This window comes from Nerophis ophidion, linkage group LG08 (genome assembly GCF_033978795.1).
Source record: "Nerophis ophidion isolate RoL-2023_Sa linkage group LG08, RoL_Noph_v1.0, whole genome shotgun sequence".
Taxonomy (NCBI): Eukaryota; Metazoa; Chordata; class Actinopteri; order Syngnathiformes; family Syngnathidae; genus Nerophis; species Nerophis ophidion.
In genome coordinates, this window is record NC_084618.1 from 50,476,239 (window position 1) to 50,502,106 (window position 25,868).

General features: G+C 40.6%; 1 protein-coding gene across 2 annotated transcripts; it reads right to left on the minus strand.

Annotated features, from left to right (window-relative positions):
- Positions 1 to 1,316: 1,316 nt before the first annotated feature.
- trim65 (tripartite motif containing 65) lies at positions 1,317 to 23,964 on the minus strand. 2 transcript variants are annotated; one of them, XR_009807865.1, is made up of 9 exons: positions 23,576 to 23,964; positions 20,585 to 20,997; positions 20,060 to 20,155; positions 15,217 to 15,447; positions 13,328 to 13,496; positions 13,168 to 13,257; positions 8,696 to 8,919; positions 4,079 to 4,542; positions 1,317 to 3,133 (listed from the first exon to the last, which is right to left on the minus strand). XR_009807865.1 is itself a non-coding variant. In XM_061908807.1 (8 exons), the coding sequence occupies exons 2-8, from the start codon at positions 20,993 to 20,995 to the stop codon at positions 4,234 to 4,236; spliced, it is 1,530 nt and encodes a 509-aa protein (XP_061764791.1). In that variant the 5' UTR covers positions 20,996 to 20,997; positions 23,576 to 23,964; the 3' UTR covers positions 1,317 to 4,233. The 2 variants fall into 2 exon arrangements, 1 of the variants encoding a protein (XP_061764791.1); XM_061908807.1 differs by having other exon boundaries at positions 1,317 to 4,542.
- Between the last annotated feature and the right edge of the window lie 1,904 nt (positions 23,965 to 25,868).

Genomic DNA, 25,868 nt, shown 5'->3' on the forward strand with positions numbered 1-25,868 from the left:
TCCTTGCATGGCAGCTCCCTCCATCAGTGTGTGAATGGGTAAATGTGGAATTAGTGTCAAAGCGCTTTCAGTACCTTGAAGGTAGAAAAGCGCTATACAAGTACAACCCATTTATCATTTATATTTATTTACTTTACAATTATAAAATGTTTTAAAAAAAAACTACTACTCTGCTAGCATGTCAGCAGACTGGGTAGGTCCTGCTGAAATCCTATGTATTGAATGAATACAGAATCATTTTGAATCGGAAAAATATCATTTTTGAATCGAGAATCGCGTTTAATTGAAAAAATCAATATATTATTGAATCGTGACCCCAAGAATCGATATTGAATCGAACCTACACATGCATATATATATATATATATATATATATATGTATCCATCCATCCATTTTTCTACCGCTTATTCCTCTTCGGGGTCGCTAGTGCCAATCTCAGCTACAATCGGGCGGAAGGCGGTGTACACCCTGGACAAATCGCCACCTCATCGCAGGGCCAACACAGATGGACAACATTCACACTCACATTCACACACTAGGGCCAATTTAGTGTTATATATATATATATATATATATATATATATATATATATATATATATACAGTATATATATACTGTGTGTGTATATATGTGTGTATAGGTGGCAGAGGGGTTAGTGCGTCTGCCTCACAATACGAAGTTCCTGCAGTCCTGGGTTCAAATCCAGGCTCGGGATCTTTCTGTGTGGAGTTTGCATGTTCTCCCCGTGAATGCGTGGGTTCCCTCCGGGTACTCCGGCTTCCTCCCACTTCCAAAGACATGCACCTGGGGATAGGTTAATTGGCAACACTAAATTGGCCCTAGTGTGTGAATGTGAGTGTGAATGTTGTCTGTCTATCTGTGTTGGCCCTGCGATGAGGTGGCGACTTGTCCAGGGTGTACCCTGCCTTCCGCCCGATTGTAGCTGAGATAGGCGCCAGCGCCCCCCGCGACCCCGAAATGGAATAAGCGGTAGAAAATGGATGGATGGATGGATATATATATTTATATGTACACATCACCCTCTCACAAAAAGTTAGGGATATTAAACTGAATTTCACCTCCTTAAATGTTTTACCACTTTTTGCACAACTTGCTGTTATCTAAGAAGCTAAACAGCAAATTTCATTGCAGGTGTGTGACCCATGATGAGACGATTCATAAATGTCCAATGAGGATTGGTATTTAAAGTAATGATGCCAAACAATTACACATTTAAACCACATTAACAGTTTTTGCATTTTGATTAATTGCAGTAAATTACTTGCGTTCATATCTGTAAAAAAACACCCCAATATTTCGACAAAAATGCAATTTTATTGTCCTAATGTCATACAGGAACATTTTTAGAATGTTTTACATGAATGTATGTCATTTGTTTGTTCAACCTTTGGTAGTGGTGTTATTTAAAGAACAGTCTGGCTTTATTTTGAAGTGAAATTTGCCAAAAAGCACACCTGTCTTGAGTCACCTCATACTGTGCATCTGGAAAGTATTCACGGCGTTTCACTTTTTCTGTGCCTTTAAAAATTATGTCCAACTACTGAATTTACCACAAGTGGACTGGCGATAGGTTGATTGGCAACACTAAATTGGCCCTAGTGTGTGAATGTGAGTGTGAATTTTGTCTATCTGTGTTGGCCCTGCGATAAGGTCGCAACTTGTCCAGGGTGTACCTCGCCTTCCACCCGATTGTTGCTGAGATAGGCACCAGCGACCCCAAAGGGAATAAGTGGTAGAAAATGGATGGATGGATGGATGGATGGATGGACTCCAATTAAGCTGTGGGGAGGATCAGTTGAAACAAAATGCACCGGTGTTCACTTTTGAGCTTAATGGTGATTTTTTTTAAATTTTATTTTAAATACATTTGCTAAATAAATTCTAAAAACGTTTTTTCAAATTGTCATTATTGCATATTGTGTGTACAATTTTGAGGACAAAAAATCATTTATTCCATTTTGGAATAAGGTTGTAATGTAACAAAATGTGGAAATAGTGAATTGCTGTGAATACTTTCCAGATGTAACAACTCTCAGATAGCCATCCACATTAAATGTAAAGGAGCATGTACAGTCAAAATAAATTGCACGATTAATCTTTGTTCATACATGATTAATGCAATAATTTTTTTGCAGATTAATCGCGTGAGTTACCGCGTTAACTTTGACACATTTCAAACAAGTTTCTCAGAGGCAAGTGGCGGCTGAGTTTAGAATGTCATCAATAAGTTACAACTGACAGAAAATATATTAATAAATTCACACACGTGTTGTAAATTTATTCATCCCAATATCTTAAATTTTTTTTTCAAGTATCCCTCCATCTTCTTCCGCTTATCCGAGGTCGGGTCGCGGGGGCAGCAGCCTAAGCAGGGAAGCCAGGCTTCCCTCTCCCCAGCGACGTCGTCTAGCTCTTCCTGGGGGATCCCGAGGCGTTCCCAGGCCAGCCGGGAGACATAGTCTTCCCAACGTTTCCTGGGTCTTCCCCGTGGCCTCCTACCGATTGGACGTGCCCTAAACACCTCCCTAGGGAGGCGTTCGGGTGGCATCCTGACCAGATGCCCGAACCACCTCATCTGGCTCCTCTCGATGGGGAAGAGCAGCGGCTTTACTTTGAGCTCCTCCCGGATGACAGAGCTTCTCACCCTATCTCTAAGGGAGAGCCCCGCCACCCGGCGGAAACTCATTTCGGCCGCTTGTACCCGTGATCTTGTTGTTTCGGTCATGACCCAAAGCTCATGACCATAGGTGAGGATGGGAACGTAGATCGACTGGTAAATTGAGACCTTTGCCTTCTGGCTCAGGTCCTTCTTCACCACAACGGATCGGTACAACTTCTGCATTACTGAATACGCCGCACCGATCCGCCTGTCGATCTCAGGATCCACTCTTCCCTCACTCGTGAACAAGACTCCTACGTACTTGAACTCCTCCACTTGGGGCAGGGTCTCCTCCCCAACCCGGAGATGGCATTCCACCCTTTTCCGGGCGAGAACCATGGACTCGGACTTGGAGGTGCTGATTCTCATTCCGGTCGCTTCACACTCGGCTGCGAACCGATCCAGTGAGAGCTGAAGATCCCGGCCAGATGAAGCCATCAGGACCACATCATCTGCAAAAAGAGGAGACCTGATCCCACGGCCACCAAACAGGAACCCCTCAACGCCCTGACTGCGCCTAGAAATTATGTCAATAAAAGTTATGAACAGAATCAGTGACAAAAGACAGCCTTGGCGGAGTCCAACCCTCACTGGAAATGTGTTTGACTTACTGCCGGCACTGCGGACCAAGCTCTGACACTGATCATACAGGGAGCGGACCGCCACAATAAGACAGTCCGATACCCCATACTCTCTGAGTACTCTCCACAGGAATTCCCAAGTGACACGGTCGAATGCCTTCTCCAAGTCCACAAAACACATGTAGACTGGTTGGGCAAACTCCCATGCACCCTCAAGAACCCTGCCGAGAGTATAGAGCTGGTCCACAGTTCCACGACCAGGACGAAAACCACAATGTTCCTCCTGAATCCGAGGTTCGACTATCCGGCGTAGCCTCCTCTCCAGTTCACCTGAATAAACCTTACCGGTAAGGCTGAGGAGTGTGATCCCACGACAGGTGGAACCTACCTCCGGTCCCCCTTCTTAAAGAGAGGAACCACCACCCCGGTCTGCCAATTTTTTTCAAGTGTTGTATGTAAAATCCCAAAAGCTTAACATGACCAACAGCTGAACAGGACAATTACAATAACAACCTAAGAATGTTGATTGACATCTGTCTCAAACAGGAGATTGAAGTCTAAAAAAAAGGGTACGATCAGTAAACGTGACACACCGCCTTCCCTTGGTTTGCTTTAAGGTTCCATCTCCACATTTAAGAGAATAAAGGTAAATTTTACAAAATGCTTTTAAGAAAATCGAAGTCTTGAAAGAGCCTGTATTGTAAAAGATAATACAAGTAGAGATGTACACCTGACACTTCTGGCTCAAGTAGTGCAGGAATCCTAACACTACTTTTGTAACATGGCCGTTTGTTAGCGGGATCAATTCACACTCACTTCCTTTAATCGACAGACGATCAGTTCAAAGTGTCGTCTGCCTTTTGTTTGGATAGACCCAACTTCACGTCCTCCACCACCATGACTGGAATAATCTGTTTGAAAACAAGCAGATTCAAGAAGAAGGCAAAAAAAGTTGCGGCGACTTCAGCATCTCATGTGGAGCACAGAGTGATGCTGACGCCTTCGCCTATCCAGCAGGCGGGGAAGAGCTCTTGTGTGAAAGTACAGTGGAAGGCGTGCAGCCTGACATGTCCGTCGCCGTAGAAGGTGAGTGTCCCCGCCTCGCAGTCCAGCAGCATGCCGACGCGGCTGTGCTTAGGCTGTCCGGCCAGGGTCTCCTTGCGGCCGTTGTGCCATGCGCTGAGCTGTTCCTCGTCCAGCTGCAGGCTCCAGGACAGATCGTTCATACCCAGCATGCACCTCTTGCCCTTCTCCTTCCTGGGGATGGTGACGTAGGTGACCTGAGGACGATGGGAGATGGATGTCATGAAGTCATTTCAGCCACCTTCAAACCCAGGCTGTTAAAGATAAAACTGTATTAGCATTCCATTCTCAATCTCATTCATTAAAACTTTCAAGGGGGGCTGAATACCTGCTATATGTAGAGACAACACTGATCCTTCCTGCCATGTCTTCAATCACATTTTAGTCATACAGCCCTTCATCACAAGTGCCTCACAGACACACAACGACATATGTTTCTTGGTGCAAGTTTGTCCTTAAATAAAGTAGTGAACATACAAGACAACTTGTCTTTTATTAGTAAGTAAGCAAACAAAGGCTCCAAATATAACTGCTGACATATTCAGTAACATATTGTGTCATTTGTGATTGTATTATTTTGTGAAAATTATTAAGGACAAGTGGTAGAAAATTAATTATTAATATACTTGTTCATTTACAGTTAATATCTGCTTACTTTCTCTTTTAACATATTCTGTCTACACTTCTGTTAAAATGTAATAATCACTTATTCTTCTGTTGTTTGATACTTTACATTAGTTTTGGATGATACCACACATTTAGGTATCAATCCAATACCAAGTAGTTACAGATCATACATTGGGCATATTCAAAATCCTCATGTGTCTAGGGACATATTTCCTGAGTTTATAAATATAATACAGATTTCTAAAAAACGAAAGAAGATGTTGTGATGCCAATAAATATTGACGTAATCATAGTAGTATTAACTAGATACGGTACTGTACTTGGTATCATTACAGTGGATGTCAGGTGTAGATCCACCAATGGTGTTTGTTTACATTTTGACGCCGGTGAGCTACGGTGTGTAGTGAATAGAATAGAATAGAATGGATCTTTATTGTCACTGCACAAGTACAACGAGATAGATTTTTTTGGTACAAGTCCCGCTAAGAGTAGACATACGTTACAGGGAGACAAGACGGGACCGCCAACGGATCAGCCATTTTTACGGCGCTCCTTAAAAAGGTCAGAAAAGGGTAACATTGGGCGAGAGGAGGGGGAGTAAAAAAAATATCAATATCAGTCTAAGAGTAGACCCTCAGGAGGGGTCCAGACTAAGTCCAAGGAAAAAAACTTAACATAGCAAGGCACACATATTAGACATAGTACGTATATCACACCACTTGCAACAGAGGGAGGGGGTGGGTTTGAGGAGACTCGCTGCTGCTGTATAGCGCAGCTCAGCCAATCATGTTTAGCTATTCCTCGTCCTGCAGGGATGATACTTGTAAGAAACTTAACTTCTCAGGTTTCTGGCATGGCCGCTCTATCCACTACGCCATATCTAATGGAAGTGATCATTATTAGCTTAGAGAAGCAGCTCGGTTGTCGTATTTAAAGCCTCATAATGCCCAACACACTTTCAATGGGAGACAGGTCTGGACTACAGGCAGGCCAATCTTGCAGAATGTGGCTTAACATTAGCTTACTGAAATAAGCAGGGGCTTCCATGAAAAAGACGTTGCTTGGATGGCAACATATGTTGCTCCAAAACCTGTATGTACCTTTCAGCAATAATGGTGCCTTCACAGATGTGTGAGTCACCCATGCCTTGGGCATTAATACACCCCATACCATCACAGACGTTGGCTTTTTAACTTTGCGCCTATAACAATGCGAATGGTTCTTTTCCTCTTTGGTCTGGAGGACACGACATCCAGTTTCCAAAAACAATTTGAAATGTGGACTCATCACCACAGAACACTTTTCCACTTCGCATCAGTCCATCTTGTATAAGTTTGGGCCCAGCAAAGCCGGCTGCGTTTCTGGGTGTTTTTGATGAATGGCTTTCGCTTTGCATAGTAGAGTTTTGACTTGTACTTAAAGATGTAGTGACAAACTTTAGTTACTGAGAGTGCTTTTCTGAAGTCTTCCTGAGCCCATGTGGTGATGTCGGTTTTTGATGCAGTAGCGCCTGAGGGATTTAAGGTCACGGGCATTCAAGGTCTCTGCTTTTTGCAGATGATGTAGTCCTGATGGCTTCATCTGGCCGGGATCTTCAGCTCTCACTGGATCGGTTCGCAGCCGAGTGTGAAGCGACCGGAATGAAAATCAGCACCTCCAAGTCCGAGTCGATGGTTCTTGCCCGGAAAAGGGTGGAGTGCCATCTCCGGGTTGGGGAGGAGACCCTGCCCCAAGTGGAGGAGTTCAAGTACCTAGGAGTCTTGTTCACGAGTGGGGGAAGAGTGGATCGTGAGATCGACAGGCGGATCGGTGCGGCGTCTTCAGTAATGCGGACGTTGTATCGATCCGTTGTGGTGAAGAAGGAGCTGAGCCGGAAGGCAAAGCTCTCAATTTACCGGTCGATCTACGTTCCCATCCTCACCTATGGTCATGAGCTTTGGGTCATGACCGAAAGGATAAGATCACGGGTACAAGCGGCCGAAAAGAGTTTCCTCCGCCGGGTGGCAGGGCTCTCCCTTAGAGATAGGGTGAGAAGCTCTGCCATCCGGGAGGAACTCAAAGTAAAGCTGCTGCTCCTCCACATCGAGAGGAGCCAGATGAGGTGGTTCGGGCATCTGGTCAGGATGCCACCCGAACGCCTCCCAAGGGAGGTGTTTAGGGCACGTCCAGCTGGTAGGAGGCCACGGGGAAGACCCAGGACACGTTGGGAAGACTATGTCTCCCGGCTGGCCTGGGAACACCTCGGGATCCCCCGGGAAGAGCTAGACGAAGTGGCTGGAGAGAGGGAAGTCTGGGCTTCCCTGCTTAGGCTGCTGCCCCCGCGACCCGACCTCGGATAAGCGGAAGATGATGGATGGATGGATGGATGGCATTCAATGTTGAAGTGATTTTCTGAACCTTTCGATGATTATACGGACCGTAGATGGTGAAATCCCTAAATTCCTTGCTATAACTTGTTGAGAAATGTTGTTCTTAAACTGTTCGACAATTTGCTCACACATTTGTTCACAAAGTGGTGACCCTCGCCCCATCCTAGTTTGTGAATGACTGAGCATTTCATGGAAGCTGCTTTTACAACCAATTATGGCTTCCACCTGTTCCCAATTAGCCTGTGGGATGTTCCAAATAAGTGTTTGATGAACATTCCTCAACTTTCTCAGTCTTTTTTGCAACTTGTGTCAGCTTTTTTGAAACATGTTGCAGGCATCAAATTCCAAATGATTCCAAATTCCCAATTCTTATATTTGCAAAAAATAACAAAGTTTACCAGTTCAAACGTTAAGTATCTTGTCTTTGCAGTGTACTCAATTGAATATAGGTTGAAAAGGATTTGCAAATCATTGTATTCTGTTTTTATTTACGATTTACACATTTTGCCAACTTCACTGGTTTTGTGTTTTGTACATATCACATACAAATATTATCCGATACTGATCTGTGGCCAAAAAATTGGCACATCCCAAATGAAAACAATGTCTACAATGGAGAAGGCAAATACACGGATCGTAGAATACAGGTGCTCAGAAAAAAGTTTTAGAGAGCTAAGTTGGTGCATATCTATTAAAAAAACAATGGGAAGTCAACTTCACTGTAAGAATTGTACCTGAGATGAACAAAAACACACAATCATTTCTCAGCTTTCTGTTTGCCAAATCGTCAAGTAGGAAAAGCGGATTCACAAAAGTCTTGAGAAAAAAAAAGTGATGCGGTTTAATTTCTAAATATAGACAGTTTTGATATTTCTTTTTCATACCTTTTTTGTCATGAGTCAACACTTAGCCGTCACTCTGCCCGTCACCCAGTGGCTGGCTATAATTAAATAACGATGCAATCGCATTAATTTTGTGACTTTTCATTTGTCTTTATTATATTGCGCATAATGATGTAATATGGAACGAGCATGCTTTGTTTTTGACTTAGATGATTTTGTCTTTCCACTCTCGCTTATTCATTTGCGCAGACGGAATGTTTGTTATTGCTGGCTGGCGAGGTGGTTGATGGGGTCATGGAGGTCTGTACCAATACAGACAGGCCTCTGGCATGGGCGGAAGCCACTTTACGGGACTAAAAGAAGAGCCGCTTGCTCTAATGTCGCCACAGAATGTTAAAAAAAGGCTTGATTTTATATGCAGCCAAGCATATAATATACTCAAAATTGTGATTGTGATTAACATGTGTATGTTATCGTGCTAAATATTTCAAGTATGTAAAGGCAATACGTACCCCCAGGTAGGCCCACGGTTTGGACACCTCCATCTCCCAGTAGTGTTGGCCATGTCGGAAGCCTTGGATGCACAGCACCTGCCAAGCATGATCAAAGCGGGACTCGTGCGCGAAGACAGTGGAAGTGGAAGTGCTGGAAGTCAAGTGCTCTGCCTTTCGGTTCTCTTGGGACAAAAGCAGGTTGCCATTGGCTGTGTGGGGGTCAAAGGTCAAAGAGCATCTGTCTGTAATGAAGAAGACAGGCCACAAAGGTTGTGATATGAAAAACAGTATGGTACAAAAGTTTTGCAGCTAAACATAGACAAGACAGAGGTAATGATTATCGGCTTTGATGCAGTCAGTGCCAATGTATTGAAACAAGGACAAAATATTTTATCACAATAAATCACATTTTGTTAATAGTTAACTTACAATTAATCACAGATATATATTTTTTTAATCATCAGTAAGTGTACAATAGACAGATCATTTTCCAACCATCCTTCCATTTTCTACTGCTTTTCCCTCTCGGGGCTGAAGCCTGGATAAGTCGCCACCTCATCACAGACAGATCATTTTCAAGTTTTCAAAATCATGAATGGACAATTTGTTTGCTTTAATGAAATGTTTTTCAAACTGTATACTTTTTTTAAACAGCTCAACACAAAAAAGGACATAAACACGGTTTTAATAAAAATAAACATATGAGCTGCAGTGCATTGGTGTATCATCCACAGAATTGTAATTCCTGCTGTAGGAGCACTTGTATTCAGAGTAGAGGAGTTACATGTCCATGTTTAAATTCCACTTTCACATATTAATAACACAAAATATGTATTACCATCATGGTTTCATTGTCAAAAATGTTTGGTAATGTCATCTGTGATATTTCTACCAGAATAAATGCTTCTGGTAGTCTATATGAATGAATGGGTTGTACTTGTATAGCGCTTTTAAATAAATAAATGATAAATGGGTTGTACTTGTATAGCGCTTTTCTACTTTCAAGGTACTCAAAGCGCTTTGACACTACTTCCACATTTACCCATTCACACACACATTCACACACTGATGGAGGGAGCTGCCATGCAAGGCGCCAACCAGCACCCATCAGGAGCAAGGGTGAAGTGTCTTGCTCAGGACACAACGGACGTGACGAGGTTGGTACTAGGTGGGATTTGAACCAGGGACCCTCGGGTTGCGCACGGCCACTCTCCCACTGCACCACGCCGTCCCTACCTTCAAGGTACTCAAAGCGCTTTGACACTACTTCCACATTTACCCATTCACACACTGATGGAGGGAGCTGCCATGCAAGGCGCTATCCAGCACCCATCAGGAGCAAGGGTGAAGGGTCTTGCTCAGGACACAACGGACGTGACGAGGTTGGTACTAGGTGGGGATTGAACCAGGGACCCTCGGGTTGCGCACTGCCACTCTTCCACTGCGCCACGCCGTCCCATATATTACATGTTGTACAAATTAATTGTGTGACAATGTCTTAACCTTCTCTATTTATTAATGAAGTGTAAAATTCAGCCTGCTAAACCTTCTGTAATTGAGGGCTATAAACCAGAACATGTTATAAAATAATATACAAATATTATGACAACAGGACATCTGCTGATTGGAGTAAGTGTTGCTCTGGTTTGTCGACAAATTGGAAGTTTTTGGCAGTCTTCAAAGTACCCCAAAGCTGCCACAAATGATTGGAGGGTGTGGGCAGAACTGTGGACACTTTGAGATTTGGAACTTCTGCCCTGCAGGATTAATCTGAGGACCACTAACAGACAATTTACAGTGAAAAGCAAATTTTATTTTCACTGCATATAAAACATTCTAACTTGGATTGTTTCCCTGGCTTCGAGACTCCCGCGAAGGACAGTGAAGACACAACAAACTCCCAGGGTGGAGGACAGAGTAAAACAACTTGCACTGAGCCTAGTCTATAAAATACGCTACACCTCCTTGATCCCGAAGTACATGTCAAACTACTTCCTTAACGTAAATGACCGCCATAACCACAACACCAGGGGGAGCTCCACAAACCACGTTAAACCCAGATTTCGATCTAACAAAGGTCTTAACTCATTCTCTTTCTATGCCACATCAATGTGGAATGCACTCCCAACAGGTATAAAAGTAAGTGCATCTCTATATTCCTTCAAAACCGCTCTAAAACAACACCTCCAGGCAACTTCAACACTTTACTAATACCCTCCTCCATTCACATCCCATCTCCCCGGATTATAAACAACTCAAATGTACTTCTAATGTATATACTTGTTCTTATGCTATCTGAACTCACTATGTTCTCTGCTGGCTGTACATATCCTACTGTAAGACCTACACTGTTTCAATGTCCACATTTCTCTGTTGATGCAATTGTTGATGACTGAAGTTCTGATATCAACCAAAGCTCTCCACCCACCCCCCGGATTGTAAATAATGTAAATAATTCAATGTACATACTATGATGATTAACTTGTGTGATGACTGTATTATGTTGATAGTATATATTTGTACCATGAATTGATTAACGTGGACCCCGACTTAAACAAGTTGAAAAACTTATTCGGGTCACTTTTTTTTTTTGCCCAACAATTACAATCATGAGAAACAAGAAGAGAAAAGTTACTTTCTTTTTTTTTGCATTGTAACATGTAAAAATTGGCTCGTTCTAGGTGGCTAGCAATGCAGCAACTGGGAGAAATCAATCCTACCTTTAAATCCCTTCAAAAAAGCATTCAGAAACCGGCAACAATACTTTATTTATGTTCCGTAACCTGTATGATAACCAAATTGTAGCGACAATGTTATTGTAAGAGCGAAAACTGAGGAACTCTTTTTCTATTGTAGTAACACATCGGCGTGCTAGGGTATTAGCTGCGGAAGCTAAGCTGAAAGCCAGTTTCTAGGTCAGCACGAAACGCATTTGAGTTTGTAATGCACACCACAATGTTACATGACACTAATCTGTACTGACTGAAAAAAATGAAAAATCATATTACAATATCTGTAAAGTATTAGCCCGCATTTCATGATTTTTTTTACACAGCTAGCCAGACAGGATATGCTGTCCGTCATAATACAAGCATGATGTACTGCATGTATCATGATCAATATAAAGTGTGATTCACTCGATGGACAGTTGTCTCTTTGGTTCAACTGGCCGGGGACGTTTTTTCTGGTTTATTTGGGGTAAGCATGCCATTTATGTCGAAATAACTTGTCTCCAAAGTCCAAATTTGCATTTTCGAGTCGCTTTCACTTCATGCTATCGGCTTCCGTCTGCTCCAACGCTTCACCCTCTTTTTCGTACTTGCATCTAGAACCAGCAGTTCATACTCCGTTCATTCAGGTTCAAAATGGCAAAGTTGTGAATCGTCATTTGTCCAAAAAATAGTTGTCTTTGTTGTTTGTTACCAGGCCTGCCATGATTAGAACACACACATGCATTTTGTATCCGAAGTAGAAACACACATTGTCGGACGTGCGCTGCTATGGAACAGGAAATCAATGCAAGGAAGAAGTCAGTCCAGCATTGATTAAAATTATTAAAATATGGTAAACATTGAAAATACTACATTGTTATGAACGTGTCTGTTACTGCATTATTTATAGACTAGCAGTGTGTATACGAAACGTTGATGGAGAGTTTTACAGTTGTCTAGAGCAGAGGTCCCCAACCGATTGGTACCGGGCCGCAGAATAATCTTTTATTAATTTTTATTTTAAAAAAAAAATTTAAAAAAAGTTTCATTAAATCAACATAAAAAACACAATATACACTTACAATTAGTGCACAAACCACAAAAAACTCCCTTTTTCATGACAAAAACGTCCCTTTTATACAAACAATTGTCTGCACAGTTGCTCTTGGGACCTTAAGCTGCTTTGAAATGGCTCCAAGTGACTTTCCTGACTTGTTCAAGTCAATGATTATTTTTTTCAAATCTGTGCTGAGTTCCTTTGACTTTCCCATCGTCGCGTTTGTAACCGTGTCTAAAGACTGCATTACAAGAGCCGTATTTAAATGGGCTCAGAGAAGTCAACAGGTGTCGTCAATCATAATCACTCACATGAAGTTAAGAGGCCATCCCATGGAGCTAATTTGATTTGATTGTAACTCTTCTACATCACCAAAATTGAAAATGTATGTTGCTGTATGTATACTTTTGACCCAGCAGATTTGGTCACATTTTCAGTAGACCCATAATAAATTCATAAAAGAACCAAACTTCATGAATGTTTTTGTGACAAACAAGTACAGGTATGTGCTCCAATCACAATCACAAAAAAATAAGAGTTGTAGAAATTATTGGAAACTCAAGACAGCCATGAAAATATGTCCTTCGCAACTGGATGTAAACTTTTGACCACGACTGTATATTCAGTTGTAACCTAAGATCTTGCAAGATGCCATTCCTCAGTTTAGCCCCGATTCTCTGAAACACCCTGCCAGAAGTGATGCAAAAATGTTAAGAACCTACGAGCACTGAGGCCCTCCTTTCCACCTGGACGGCATGCAGCAGCTGGACTGGGAACCACCGCAAGAATGGGCCTCTTCTCCTGAGGAGAACCTGGTAGAGAGAGGTGTAATAAGACCCAGCAAAGACCGAAGGGAGAAAGAGGCCAGTTGTCTGTGCTTACCGTCTTTGTCGTGACCCACAGCAGTGCAGACAGCTCTATCAAGGTCCTCAATCACCAGCTTGGAGACTCGAGTCAGGACTTCCATGATGCCACTTATTCGATCCTGCAGGATGGGCGTTATGTCTGTGGAGGTTTTCTTGAGGCAAGGAACTTCTATGAGCGTTGATTCCTGAATGAACATACAAAAATGAAAAATACGGTGTAATTGTATGTGTTTTTTCGGGTTTCAAAGCAATTACTTTAACACACTACATATAACCCTGGGATAATTTTTCCAAAATGTTACATTACTGTAAAGCAGTGGCTCTCTGTCATGCCACCATAGGGAGGACATTGTTTTTCACGACCATTCCAGCATTGAAATAATTAAGAATCTTAAAGGTCTACTGAAACCCACTACTACCGACCACGCAGTCTGATAGTTTATATATCAATGATGAAATCTTAACATTGCAACACATGCCAATACAAGCGGTTTAGTTTACTAAATTGCAATTTTAAATTTCCCGCAAGGTATCCTGTTGAAAACGTCGCGGAATGATGACGCTTATGTTGACGCGTGCTTGTGACGTTATTGGTTGGAGCGGACATGTACTCCCAGCACCTCTCACGTCTAAAAGTAGTCTGTTTTTATCGCATAATTACACAGAATTTTGGACATCTGTTTTGCTGAATCTTTTGCAATTTGTTCAATTAATAATGGAGACTATAAAAATGAATGCTGTTGGTGGAAAGCGGTGTACTGCAGCTGCCTTTAGCAACCGAAACACAGCCAGTGTTTCTTCGTTTGTTGTGAAGCTTTAACACAGAGCGGTCAAGCGAACATGTTTCTCTACGTCAACCAGCAAGTTTTAGGATGGGAAAATTGTGATATTAAGTCGGCTCTAACCGGAGACTTGAGTGGATTATGCGACCTCCTCCTGCAGTTGTCAAAAAGATAGCTGTGATCTTGGCTCCTCCATTGGCTTCTCTCAGAGACACTGGCGGTCACCGCAGTCCTCCGACTTTCAGGTATGACTTTATAATCTCACTAAAACACTATTAACACAATAAGCAGATAAGGGATTTTCCAAAATTATCCTATTAAATGTGTCTAGTAACATCTGAATCGCTCCCACTGCCGTCACCTGGAGCCGTCGCCTTTTCATTTTTTTAGTGTTTCACTCTAACTTTCCTCATCCACGAATCTTTCATCCTCGCTCAAATTAATGGGGAAATCGTTGCTTTCTCTGTCCGAATAGCTCTTGCTGATGGTGGCTATGATTATAAACAATGTGAGGATGTGAGGAGCCCTACAACGGCGGACGGCGTGGCGCAGTGGAAGAGTGGCCGTGCGCAACCCGAGGGTCCCTGGTTCAATCGCCACCTAGTACCAACCTCGTCACGTCCGTTGTGTCCTGAGCAAGACACTTCACCCTTGCTCCTGATGGGTGCTGGTTAGCGCCTTGCATGGCAGCTCCCTACATCAGTGTGTGAATGTGTGTGTGAATGGGTAAATGTGGAAGTAGTGTCAAAGTCCTTTGAGTACCTTGAAGTTAGAAAAGCGCTATACAAGTACAACACATTTATCATTACAACCCGTGACGTCACACGCACATCGTCTGCTACTTCCGGTAGAGGCAAGGCTTTTTTATTAGCGACCAAAAGTTGCGAACTTTATCGTCGATGTTCTCTACTAAATCCTTTCAGCAAAAATATGGCAATATTGCGAAATGATTAAGTGTGACACATAGAATGGACCTGCTATCCCCGTTTAAATAAGAAAATCTCATTTCAGCAGGCCTTTAAGTACCGGTATGTATTTATTTATCCGTGGAAACCACTGTTTACTGGCACTAACAGTCTGAATACAACAACTTGATATTCAACATACAACATACGGTCCAAACCTTGATAAGTTCAATATCAGAGCGGTTGTGGATATTCACTATGTGGGCCTGACTCGCTCTCAGCTTCTGAGCGCTTTCCTCCAGTTCAGAGAGCCTCGCCTGCGCCTCAGAGATGGCCGCCTCTTTTTGCTTCTCAATGAAGAGCTCGATGGCCTCCTGTCGGTCAACCAGGACTTTTAGCAGAGTGGAAAACCTGGCTGTTACCCGACTGGATGTCTGCTGAAATGTCTCCTGGTTAGAGCAAAAATAACCACAATGCTATATTAGGTACTACGTTATTGTAGGATATGTTTCATTACCTTATTTTTAACATTTCATTGATCAATTTTCATAGTAGAAACATACGGTTAAAATTCACTTTTTGTATATGATAACAAAATACCCCCTAACCTATCACTTGGTCTTCTCTAATAAAAAAGACATGTTTCAATGTAATGTATTATAGTCTATTATAGATTCATTCATCCATTGAAAGAAAAGGTATTCACAAATTTTGTGAAAGGGTTTCAGGTCGCAAAGATTTATGTTGTGCTGCGAAAAGGCTGTATCAGAGCATCTCCAATGGCAAGAAAGACTATACTTCCTTTTGCCATTGCATTAACAATGGGGCCTTGTCTGATTTCCAGGGAATTTGATTACAATCTATTGGTTTTGCAATGCAGTGGGGTTATACCAAAAAATGCAATCCTGAGTTCAGTGCAAACATTTTTCCAGCAATACTGGATTAAATTAAATTCCAGTATATTGTCATTTATACATGTAGAAATACAAGCCATTGAAATGTGGTTTAGCATCTAATCAGAAATGCAAGAGAAGCAAGTGCAATATACATATGTAATAAATTAAACTACCAATATACAGTGAATTACCATATACAGTAAGTGAACAGGTGGGAATAATTATACGTGAGTTACTTAAGGGATATAAACAGATGCATTTTTAGTAAACCGGTGCGTTAGGAACAAATATACAGGTGTGCTACATAGGTATGTACCAGAACATGTATAATGTGTTCTATATTGGTGTACAGATGTTACGCAATATTGACAGTATATTTACAGTCGTGGGCAAAAGTTTACATACACTTATGAAGGACATAACGTCATGGCTGTCTTGTGTTTCCAATAATTCCTTCAACTCTTATTTTCTGTGATAGAGTGATTGAAGCACATACTTGTTTGTCACAAAAAACATTCATGAAGTTTGGTACTTTTATGAATTTATTATGGGTCTACTGAAAATGGGACCAAATGTGCTGAGTCAAAAGTATATAAACAGTTACATACATTATCAATTTTGGTGATGTAGAAAAGTTACAATCAAATCAAATTCATTTCATGGCATGGCCTCTTAACTTCATGTAAATGATTTTGATTGATGACACCTGTTGACTTCTCTGAGCCCATTTCTTTTTGTTGCGTCTTGAGCACAGGACTGCTTCTAAAATGCCCATAAGATGTGGTACATGACTTCAGCTTGTTTAAAAACAGCAAAACACAGGTAGGAGCATGATAACATGAATGTGCAATAAGTGTCTCCGTGGTGACAAAATCCTCATTTAAATAAGGCGGTCTGCACCACTTTACAATTGCACGCACAGTCTTACTGTATGACACGTCCACTATTAGTACACGCTATTATATAGCTTGCAAACGCTGTTTAGCGGAAGGTATTTAGATCATAGTAAATTAGGCCCTGTGTCATGCAACAACTACTGCAGGAAGTTGTTAGGAGTTGTAATAATGAATTGACTAATCAAACAACAGTCAAAGGTCTTTCGTATCCTTTTTGATATGCTAGCATGTTTATTTTTTTTTACAAACAGTTACAGAAATACAGTACAATATGAATGTTATCTTTCCCCCTTGAGGAACAGTATAAAAATAAATCAGTCTAATAAATTCAGGCAAATATTGATACAAAGCCACGCACAACAGCACTTCCGAATTTCAAACAAAAGGCTCATTAATCAACCACTTCTTAATCAGGGCCAAACTGAGGCCACACTTTTTCCTACTCAGTCCTATTTTGTTCACTAGAAACGTCAGAGGACAATGTGCCAAAAAGTATATTCGGGCTTTCCTTCACTTCAGCAAGAAGCCCCTCCTACTTCTTGTCTGTGAATTCCTTCATTTTCCTCAATTAAATTTGTGTTTTCTGATTGTGCAGAGTGTGGGATCTCAGATGCATGGCTAATTTAAATATATTTTAATTATTTAAATAGGAGTGTAGACAGGGAGTGGCAAGTGGCACTCCAACATGTGCGTTTAATTTCCTGTTGATTGGGATTTAAAAAAGAAATGCGCTTGGATAGATGCGTGCACACACTTTAAAAATAAAATACATATTATTAAATAAATTATCTACCTGCCGCTAACGCCCTAAAATAAAAATTAAAAAAGAGTCGTAAAAAATAGTGATGATCTACCAACCACCATGAGATTGCTCATTGCTACTACAAACGTTTGTACATATTTGCTCATACACAATATGTTTCATTTCTGGAGCTTCACAGTTGCTGTAGAGGATATTCTTACAAGTACTTTGACATGTCTCTGGTCATTCTGACAATGTGTTATTAAAAATACAGTATTTACAAAGTTAATGCTATATTTCAGGACAAACTTCACCCTTCACGATTAGTCTTATTTTGACAAGCAGCATCATTTGCAATGGACATAGTCTATTTTTTATTGGTTACACATTTCTGAAATAGCCATCCATCCATTCATTTTCTACCGCTTGTCCCTTTTGGGGTCAGAGGGTGGGCTGGAACCTATCTCAGCTGCATTCGGGCGGAAGGCAGGGTACACCCTAGACAAGTCTCACCCTCATCGCAGGGCCAACACAAATAGACAGACAACATTCACACTCACATGCACTCACTAGGGCCAATTTAGTGTTGCCAAACAACCTATCCCCGGGTGCATGTTTTTGGCGGTGGGAGGAAGCCGGAGTACCTGCAGGGAACCCACGCAGTCACGGGGAGAACATGCAAACTCCACACAGAAAGATCCCGAGCCCGGGATTGAACTCAGGACTACTCAGGACATTCGTATTGTGAGGCACATGCAATAACCCCTGTTACACCGTGCTGCTCTGAAATAGCCATGTTTTGCAAAAAAAAATGTTGTGCAAAATACAGGTGTCCACTGGCCTTTGGGAGGTTCAAATGTCAAAGAAAGAATCTGCCAAAGTGGAGCACTCTTGTGTTTTTAGGAATTTGCTGCAAAAATGTTTTCCTTACGAGTTTTGAAATGAACTCACGGGCCCATATGGTGTCATTCCCAGGCCGCATGTTAAATATCCCTCCGCTATCTAAAAGTATATTTAATATTGTGGTTGCATTTTGCTGTAAGGGGTGTTTTGTGTATTTTGTCTCTCTTATGTAGCTCAACTAACCAAAATATAAGCAGGTTTTGGCACGATCCCCAACTGCATACTACAAACCCTGTTTCCATATGAGTTGGGAAATTGTGTTAGATATAAATATAAAATAATTTTCAACCCATATTCAGTAGAATATGCGACAAAATCAACATATTTGATGTTCAAACTGATAAACATTTTTTTTTGCAAATAATCATTAAAGTGCAATTGCAAGAAATTTAGGGATTTCAACATCTACGGTCCATGATATCATCAAAAAGTTCAGAGAATCTGGAGAAATCACTCCACGTAAGCGGCATGGCCGGAAACCAACATTGAATGACCGTGACCCCCCTCACTGTATCAGAAACTGACATCCATCTCTAAAGGATATCACCACATGGGCTCAGGAACACTTCAGAAAACCACTGTCACTGAATACAGTTGGTCGCTACATCTGTAAGTGCAAGTTAATGCTCTACTATGCAAAGCGAAAGCCATTTATCAACAACATCCAGAAATGCCGCCGGCTTCTCTGGGCCTGAGATCATCTAAGATGGACTGATGCAAAGTTGAAAAGTGTTCTGTGGTCTGACGAGTCCACATTTCAAATTGTTTTTGGAAATATTCGACATTGTGTCGTCCGGACCAAAGGGGAAGCCAACCATCCAGACTGTTATCGACGCAAAGTTCAAAAGCCAGCATCTGTGATGGTATGGGGGTGCATTAGTGCCCAAGGCATGGATAACTTACACATCTGTGAAGGCACCAATAATGCTGAAAGGTACAGACAGGGTTTGGAAAAACATATGCTGACGTCTAAGCGCCGTCTTTTTTATGGACACCCCTGCTTATTTCAACAAGACAATGCCAAGCCACATTCAGCATGTGTTACAACAGTGTGGCTTTATAAAAAAAAATAGTGCGGGTACTTTCCTGGCCCGCCTGCAGTCCAAACCTGTCTCCCTGAGGATCTACATAAAACAAGAATGGGAAAGAATTCCACTTTCAAAGCTTCAACAATTAGTTTCCTCAGTTCCAAACGTTTATTGAGTGTTGTTAAAAGAAAAGGTGACGAAACACAGTGGTGAACATGCCCTTTCCCAACTACTATGGCACGTGTTGCAGCCATGAAATTCTAAGTTAATTATTATTTGCAAAAAAAAATAGTTTATGAGTTTGAACATCAATATCTTGTCTTTGTAGTGCATTCAATTGAATATGGGTTAAAAAGGATTTGCAAATCATTGTATTCCGTTTATATTCACATCTAACACAATTTCCCAAACGGGGTTTGTACAACTACATTAATAAATTATGTTACATTAATACGTCAAGTTCAGAGGTATTTATTAACCAAAGTTTTCTTCTTATTTTATGTTATCGTGTTTTTATATGCAGATTTGCAAACATTTACCTTCCATTCATCCTTCTAAAAAATAGGAATTTTCATTTAATGTCATTTGACAATTACCTTAGCTTTGTCCATATTTTCAGTCAGGTTGTTAATACTTTCCTCCGTTTCTTCAATGAGTTTTGCCATCTCTTCATTCTTCTCTTCCAGTAACCGCTGCCCAGAAAACCCATTGACAAAGTAAGACACTTTAATATTTACAATTATCCCTTTATATAGTGTGAGACTCACACTGTATAAGGGGAAAAGTACATGCACTCCAAGTACACTCTGACAAACCTTAGCTGATATTTAGCACGATTTCTTTCTGGTTAATAAACCATGACATGATAGCAATGCCCAGATAAATGCAGTTGTTGGAGTTGTGAGCAGTATTTGACATTTCAATAGGACACTTACAGAACACTATACAAAGAAAGGTAGTGAAATATTTTTATACTTTCCATTACTTCTCATAACACAGTATTGCCCACATCAAAGTTATTTATTTCTTCCCATTGTAAATTATTATTATTATGATTAATGTGGCACGACTCTTCAAGCTTTTGCATGATTTTTAAAATTGCAAGTAAAACAGAACCGTACCTTTTGTCTCTTGCTTTCTACTTCCAACAGAACCATGTGATGGCCCTCACACTGCGAGATGGCGCATTCGCAGCACACTGAAATTTTGTCCCGTGTGCAGTAGTAAACAAGTGGCTTTCTATGGCGATCACAGGGCACGGATTCGGCATCTTCGCTCCCACCATCGCCGTATGATGTCCTGGTGCTGTTTACAGCTTCAGCGATACTTGACAAGGCCACATTACACTTAAGAATAGGTCTGATGTCAAACTTGTGATTGCAGGTGGGGCAGCAAGGTCTATTGTTAGACGTTTTGTCCCAATAAACTGTGATGCACTTCTGACAGAACGTGTGCCCACAGGTAGTTGTGACAGGAACTTTGAAGCATTCCAAGCATATGGGACAGGTAAGGTCTGAACTCTGACACTCCATCTCTGAAAAGAGAACACAATTGTTTATAGAATATACAAGAACAAACAAAAGGTATGTAGAGATGTCAGAAAGCAGTGGTTCTTAACCTTTTTCACTCTGTGGAACATTTTTTCAGCCAAGTACCCCATTACCAGAGAAGCTATATGCTGTTATTTATTGTAACATGAATAAAAAAAAAAACCTCAAAAGTAAAAATACATAGAAAATAATGCTGTCAAACCATTACGTGTTTTAATCAGATTAATCATTGGGTTGCTGTGGATTACTTTTGATGATTCACAATTAAATATCAATTTTAAACTTTTAACTTCAGTTGTAAACAAATAATTATTGTATTTCTGAATTAAACTATGTGCACTGAAAACAATGATGCATGAGAAAAAGTACATGGGTGCATATGAAAAAGTACATTCAGGGTTTAGGATAGTATTGCTTTTAATTTGTGACCGACACTTGGAATATTTCACAATTTACAATTAGTGAAGTGAATTATATTTATATAGCGCTTTTTCTCTAGTGACTCAAAGCGCTTTACATAGTGAAACCCAATATCTAATGTTTTTACATTTAAACCAGTGTGGGTGGCACTGGGAGCAGGTGGGTAAAGTGTCTTGCCCAAGGACACAACGGCATACTTGCCAACATTGAGACCTCCGATTTCGGGAGGTGGGGGGCTTGGTTGGGGGTGGAACGGGGGGCGTGGTTGGGGGCGGGGTTAAGAGGGAAGGAGTATATTTACAGCTGTTGTGTGCGCAGTTGTGCACTGCACTCTCTAAAAGCCGTAGATGTGATTGTTGCATATGCATGATTGATTGATTGATTGATTGAAACTTTTATTAGTTGATTCCACAGTACAGTACATATTCCGTACAATTGACCACTAAATAGTAACACCCGACCGAATAAGTTTTTCAACATGTTTAAGTCGGGGTCCACGTTAATCAATTCATGGTATAAATATATACTATCAGCATAATACAGCCATTACACAAGTTAATCATCATAGTATATACATTGAATTATTTACATTATTTACAATCCGGGGGATGGGATGAGTAGCTTTGGTTGATATCAGTACTTAAGTCATCAACAATTGCATCAACAGAGAAATGGACATTGAAACAGTGTAGGTCTTTCTTAGTAGGATATGTACTAGGATTTTTTTTTTTCCCCTTGGCCTCAGTCTGCACCCCCACTACAAGGCCCAGGCTAAGACCGATTTTTTTTATTTTATTTTAATCTTCTAACAGCGATCCTGTTCTGTCTCCCTGTAATGTTTGTCTGATCTTGAATGGGATTGTGCTGAAAATTGTAATTTTCCTGAAGGAACTCTCCTGACGGAATAAATAAAGTACTATGTAATGTATGTAATGTATGTAATGTAATGTACAGCGAGCAGAGAAAATAGTGAGTTCAGATAGCATAAGAACAAGTATATACATTACAAATACATTCAATTATTTACATTAGGTTATTTACAATCCGGGGAGATGGGTTGTGAATGAAGGAGGGTATTAGTAAAGGGTTGAAGTTGCTTGGAGGTGTTGTGGTCCACGTACAGTAGATGGCAGTATTGTCCTGTTTAAGAGTGTCACAACATTGCTGTTTACGGCAGACGAACTGCTCTACGGTAGACGAAAACGTGACTGCTGTTGTTGTGTGTTGTTACTGCGAGGACGTTAATGAAACTGCCTAACAATAAACCCACATAAGAAACCAAGAACTCGCCCTCGATCTTTCTACAGTTATAACGCTGTTTATATTGTGGGAAAGCGAACAAGAAAACAGGCTGTCCTCACTCAGCCTCCAGCTCCGCCTGAATTTTGGGAGAGAGGCGCTGAATCTGGCACCGCCCCATAAGAATAACATTTGCTACTATCTATTAAATCATTTTTAATTGCATATAGTATTACAACAACACACAAATAGATATACTTTTTAAATTAAATGGCAAAGAATGACAAGTACTTATATCAGAATGCTATTATTGCCCTTGGTATCAATCCTAGCGACAGCCTGCCCACTACATATATATATATATATGAGATAAGTAGTTGTCATTCTCTACCATTTAATTTAAAAAGTATATCTGTTTGTGTGTTGTTGTTAATACTATTATATTCATAAACACTCCAAAGGCTTTTGGACTCAATAGCCAACAGATATGAATAAGAGCCTATGGTCCTTTTTACACTATTAACTTTATTTAGGTTTTATTTCCATCCATACTTTTTCTACCGCTTGTCCCTTTCAGGGTCGCTGGAGCTTATCTCAGCTGCATTCGTATTATTTCATAAAATGAAATATACAAATAATTGTATCGCTTATACTGTCACATTATTTTCTTAATGAATTTGGTACGTTATCTGATTGAAAACCAAACAAAACATTTGTCCTGTGTTTTATTTTTGATTAAAACCCGTGAGAAAAATCTTGGAAGAATTTCGAGACAAAAGTATCGACAATAATTGTCGATACTTTGTGCTGTATTTACCTTGTATCGGATCGATATCAAATGTTGAACCCATTTGAGAACCAGTGTTACACACAGATAGTAAACACATTACAATAATACATTACCTTTACTTTATGTTGTAGGAACTGGCTATATCACTTCGAAGCCCTTGGTGGTAACAACGTGGAGTAAAATACGAGATTCCACTGAATAAACTGTGTGACGGTACAACAAAGCAGGTAGCAGTTCATCCTGAGGCACTAAGCTAGCCCACATCAACGTATCCAAGTGGAATGGACAGCTAAGGTTTACGTTAGCCGGGGCTTTTTGTAACAAAAACAATCATACTTAAACACACCAAAACCTATCATATATTCACATTTTGTCCGGCCTGAATTCAACATGCACAAGCAATATGAATCAGGAAAATTCGGGAAAAGAGCATCAGAACAGACCGACGAGCCGCGTCAGATGACTATTCTTCGATGACGACACAATGCCACGTTCAATGGAATCAAAAAAATTGTAAATCGAACATTTCACTCTAGAAGCCCTAATATTTATCACATCCTTCGAATAATAAGGAATATAACACTCAATATGTATTTGTATTTAAATATATTAAATAACGACAATACAAATGAATTACCTGTACCTACCTATATATTTTTTATTATTACCATTATTGCGTATATATTCTTACTTTCGCTGACTATAGTAAGGTTAGAGAGTTTTATGAAGGTTAATGTGTCTTTATACAGGTACTGAGAAAACGGACACTTTGCTTGTCCCCCCGCCATAAAGAATAAAAAATTACAGAAAAATAATAAAAGTAAAACAATAACACTTCCTCCCACCCGCCCCTTCCTAAATTGATGTCACAGTGGGTAGCAATGTACTGCCTTAAAGGCCTACTGAAATGAGAATTTCTTATTTAAACGGGGATAGCAGGTCCATTCTATGCGTCATACTTGATCATTTTGCGATATTGCCATATTTTTGCTGAAAGGATTTAGTAGAGAACATCCACGATAAAGTTCGCAACTGGAGAAAAGCCCTGCCTCTACCGGAAGTCGCAGATGATGACGTCACATGTTGATGGCTCCTCACATATTCACATTGATTTTAATGGGAGCCTCCAACAAAAACAGCTATTCGGACCGAGAAAACGACAATTTCCCCATTAATTTGAGCGAGGATGAAAGATTCGTGTTTGAGGATATTGACACCGACGGACTAGAAAAAAAAAAAAAAGTAAAAGAAAAAACGCGATTGCAATCGCGTTGCATTGAGACGGATTACGATGTTTTTAGACAAATTTACTAGGATAATTCTGGGAAATCCCTTTTCTTTCTATTGTGTTGTTAGTGTTTTAGTGAGTTTAACAGTACCTGATAGTTGGAGGTGTACGTCCACAGCCAGGTGTTGATGCGCAGTGTCTCAGGGAAGTCGACAGCAGGTGTACGGGAGGCACAAGCTCAGTTGATATCCGGTAAGAAGCGACTTTTTAACCACAATTTTCTCACCAAAACCTGCTGGTTGACATTCGGTTGGGATTCATGTCCGCTATGATCCATAGTAAAGTTTCACCTCCGTGCATTTTATACCAGGAATCACCGTGTGTTTGTGTGGCTAAAGGCTGAAGCTTCCCAACTCCGTCTTCTTCTTTGACTTCTCCAATATTAATTGAACAAATTGCAAAAGATTCAGCAACACAGATGTCCAAAATACTGTGTAATTATGCTGTTAAAGCAGACGACTTTTACCTGTGTGTGTGCGCAGCGCTCATATTCATAACAGCCCGTGACGTCACGTGTACACGTCATCATTACGCAACGTTTTCAAGAAGAAAGTCCCGGGAAATTTAAAATTGCAATTTAGTAAACTAAAAAGGCCGTATTGGCATGTGTTGCAATGTTAATATTTCATCATTGATATATAAACTATCAGACTGCGTGGATGGTAGTAGTGGGTTTCAGTAGGCCTTTAATTCCTCTTCATCACAAGCAGATAAAGAATCACAATTAACTGACTAATGGGGGTGTGGGGGGGGGGGTGGGTAACAGCAAAAATGAAAATCACAAACAACAACAACAAAAATAGAAGAGTTTAGGTAGGTGAAAATGTTCACTTACCTAAACTCTTCTTAAGGTTCATTGTCAACAATGAGTGTCCTATGGAGAAAATGCGATACAACGGACAATCCACTCAAAGAAAATTAAGGACTCAGCTGGAGCCCTAGTGATGAAATATCTTGACTGCAAAAGTCAATAGACTGATTTGGTCGAATGGTTAAAGTATGACTTATTGTTGTTATTATTATTATCTATTTATTTTTTTTGCTATTACTATTTTGATTTATTTTCATTTTCGATTTTCTCTAGTTCACGTTATGCGTCTCTCAATGGATGTGTGCGT

Excerpts from the sequence above, each read along its gene's own strand:
- trim65 (XM_061908807.1), bottom strand. The coding sequence starts at position 20,995 with ATGGAGTGTCAGAGTTCAGACCTTACCTGTCCCATATGCTTGGAATGC. Across the intron at positions 13,497-15,216 it reads CTGATATTGAACTTATCAAG|GAATCAACGCTCATAGAAGT; the intron begins GTTTGGACCGTA and ends ATGTTCATTCAG. Across the intron at positions 8,920-13,167 it reads AAAGGAGGGCCTCAGTGCTC|ACAGATGCTCTTTGACCTTT; the intron begins GTAGGTTCTTAA and ends TCTTCATTACAG.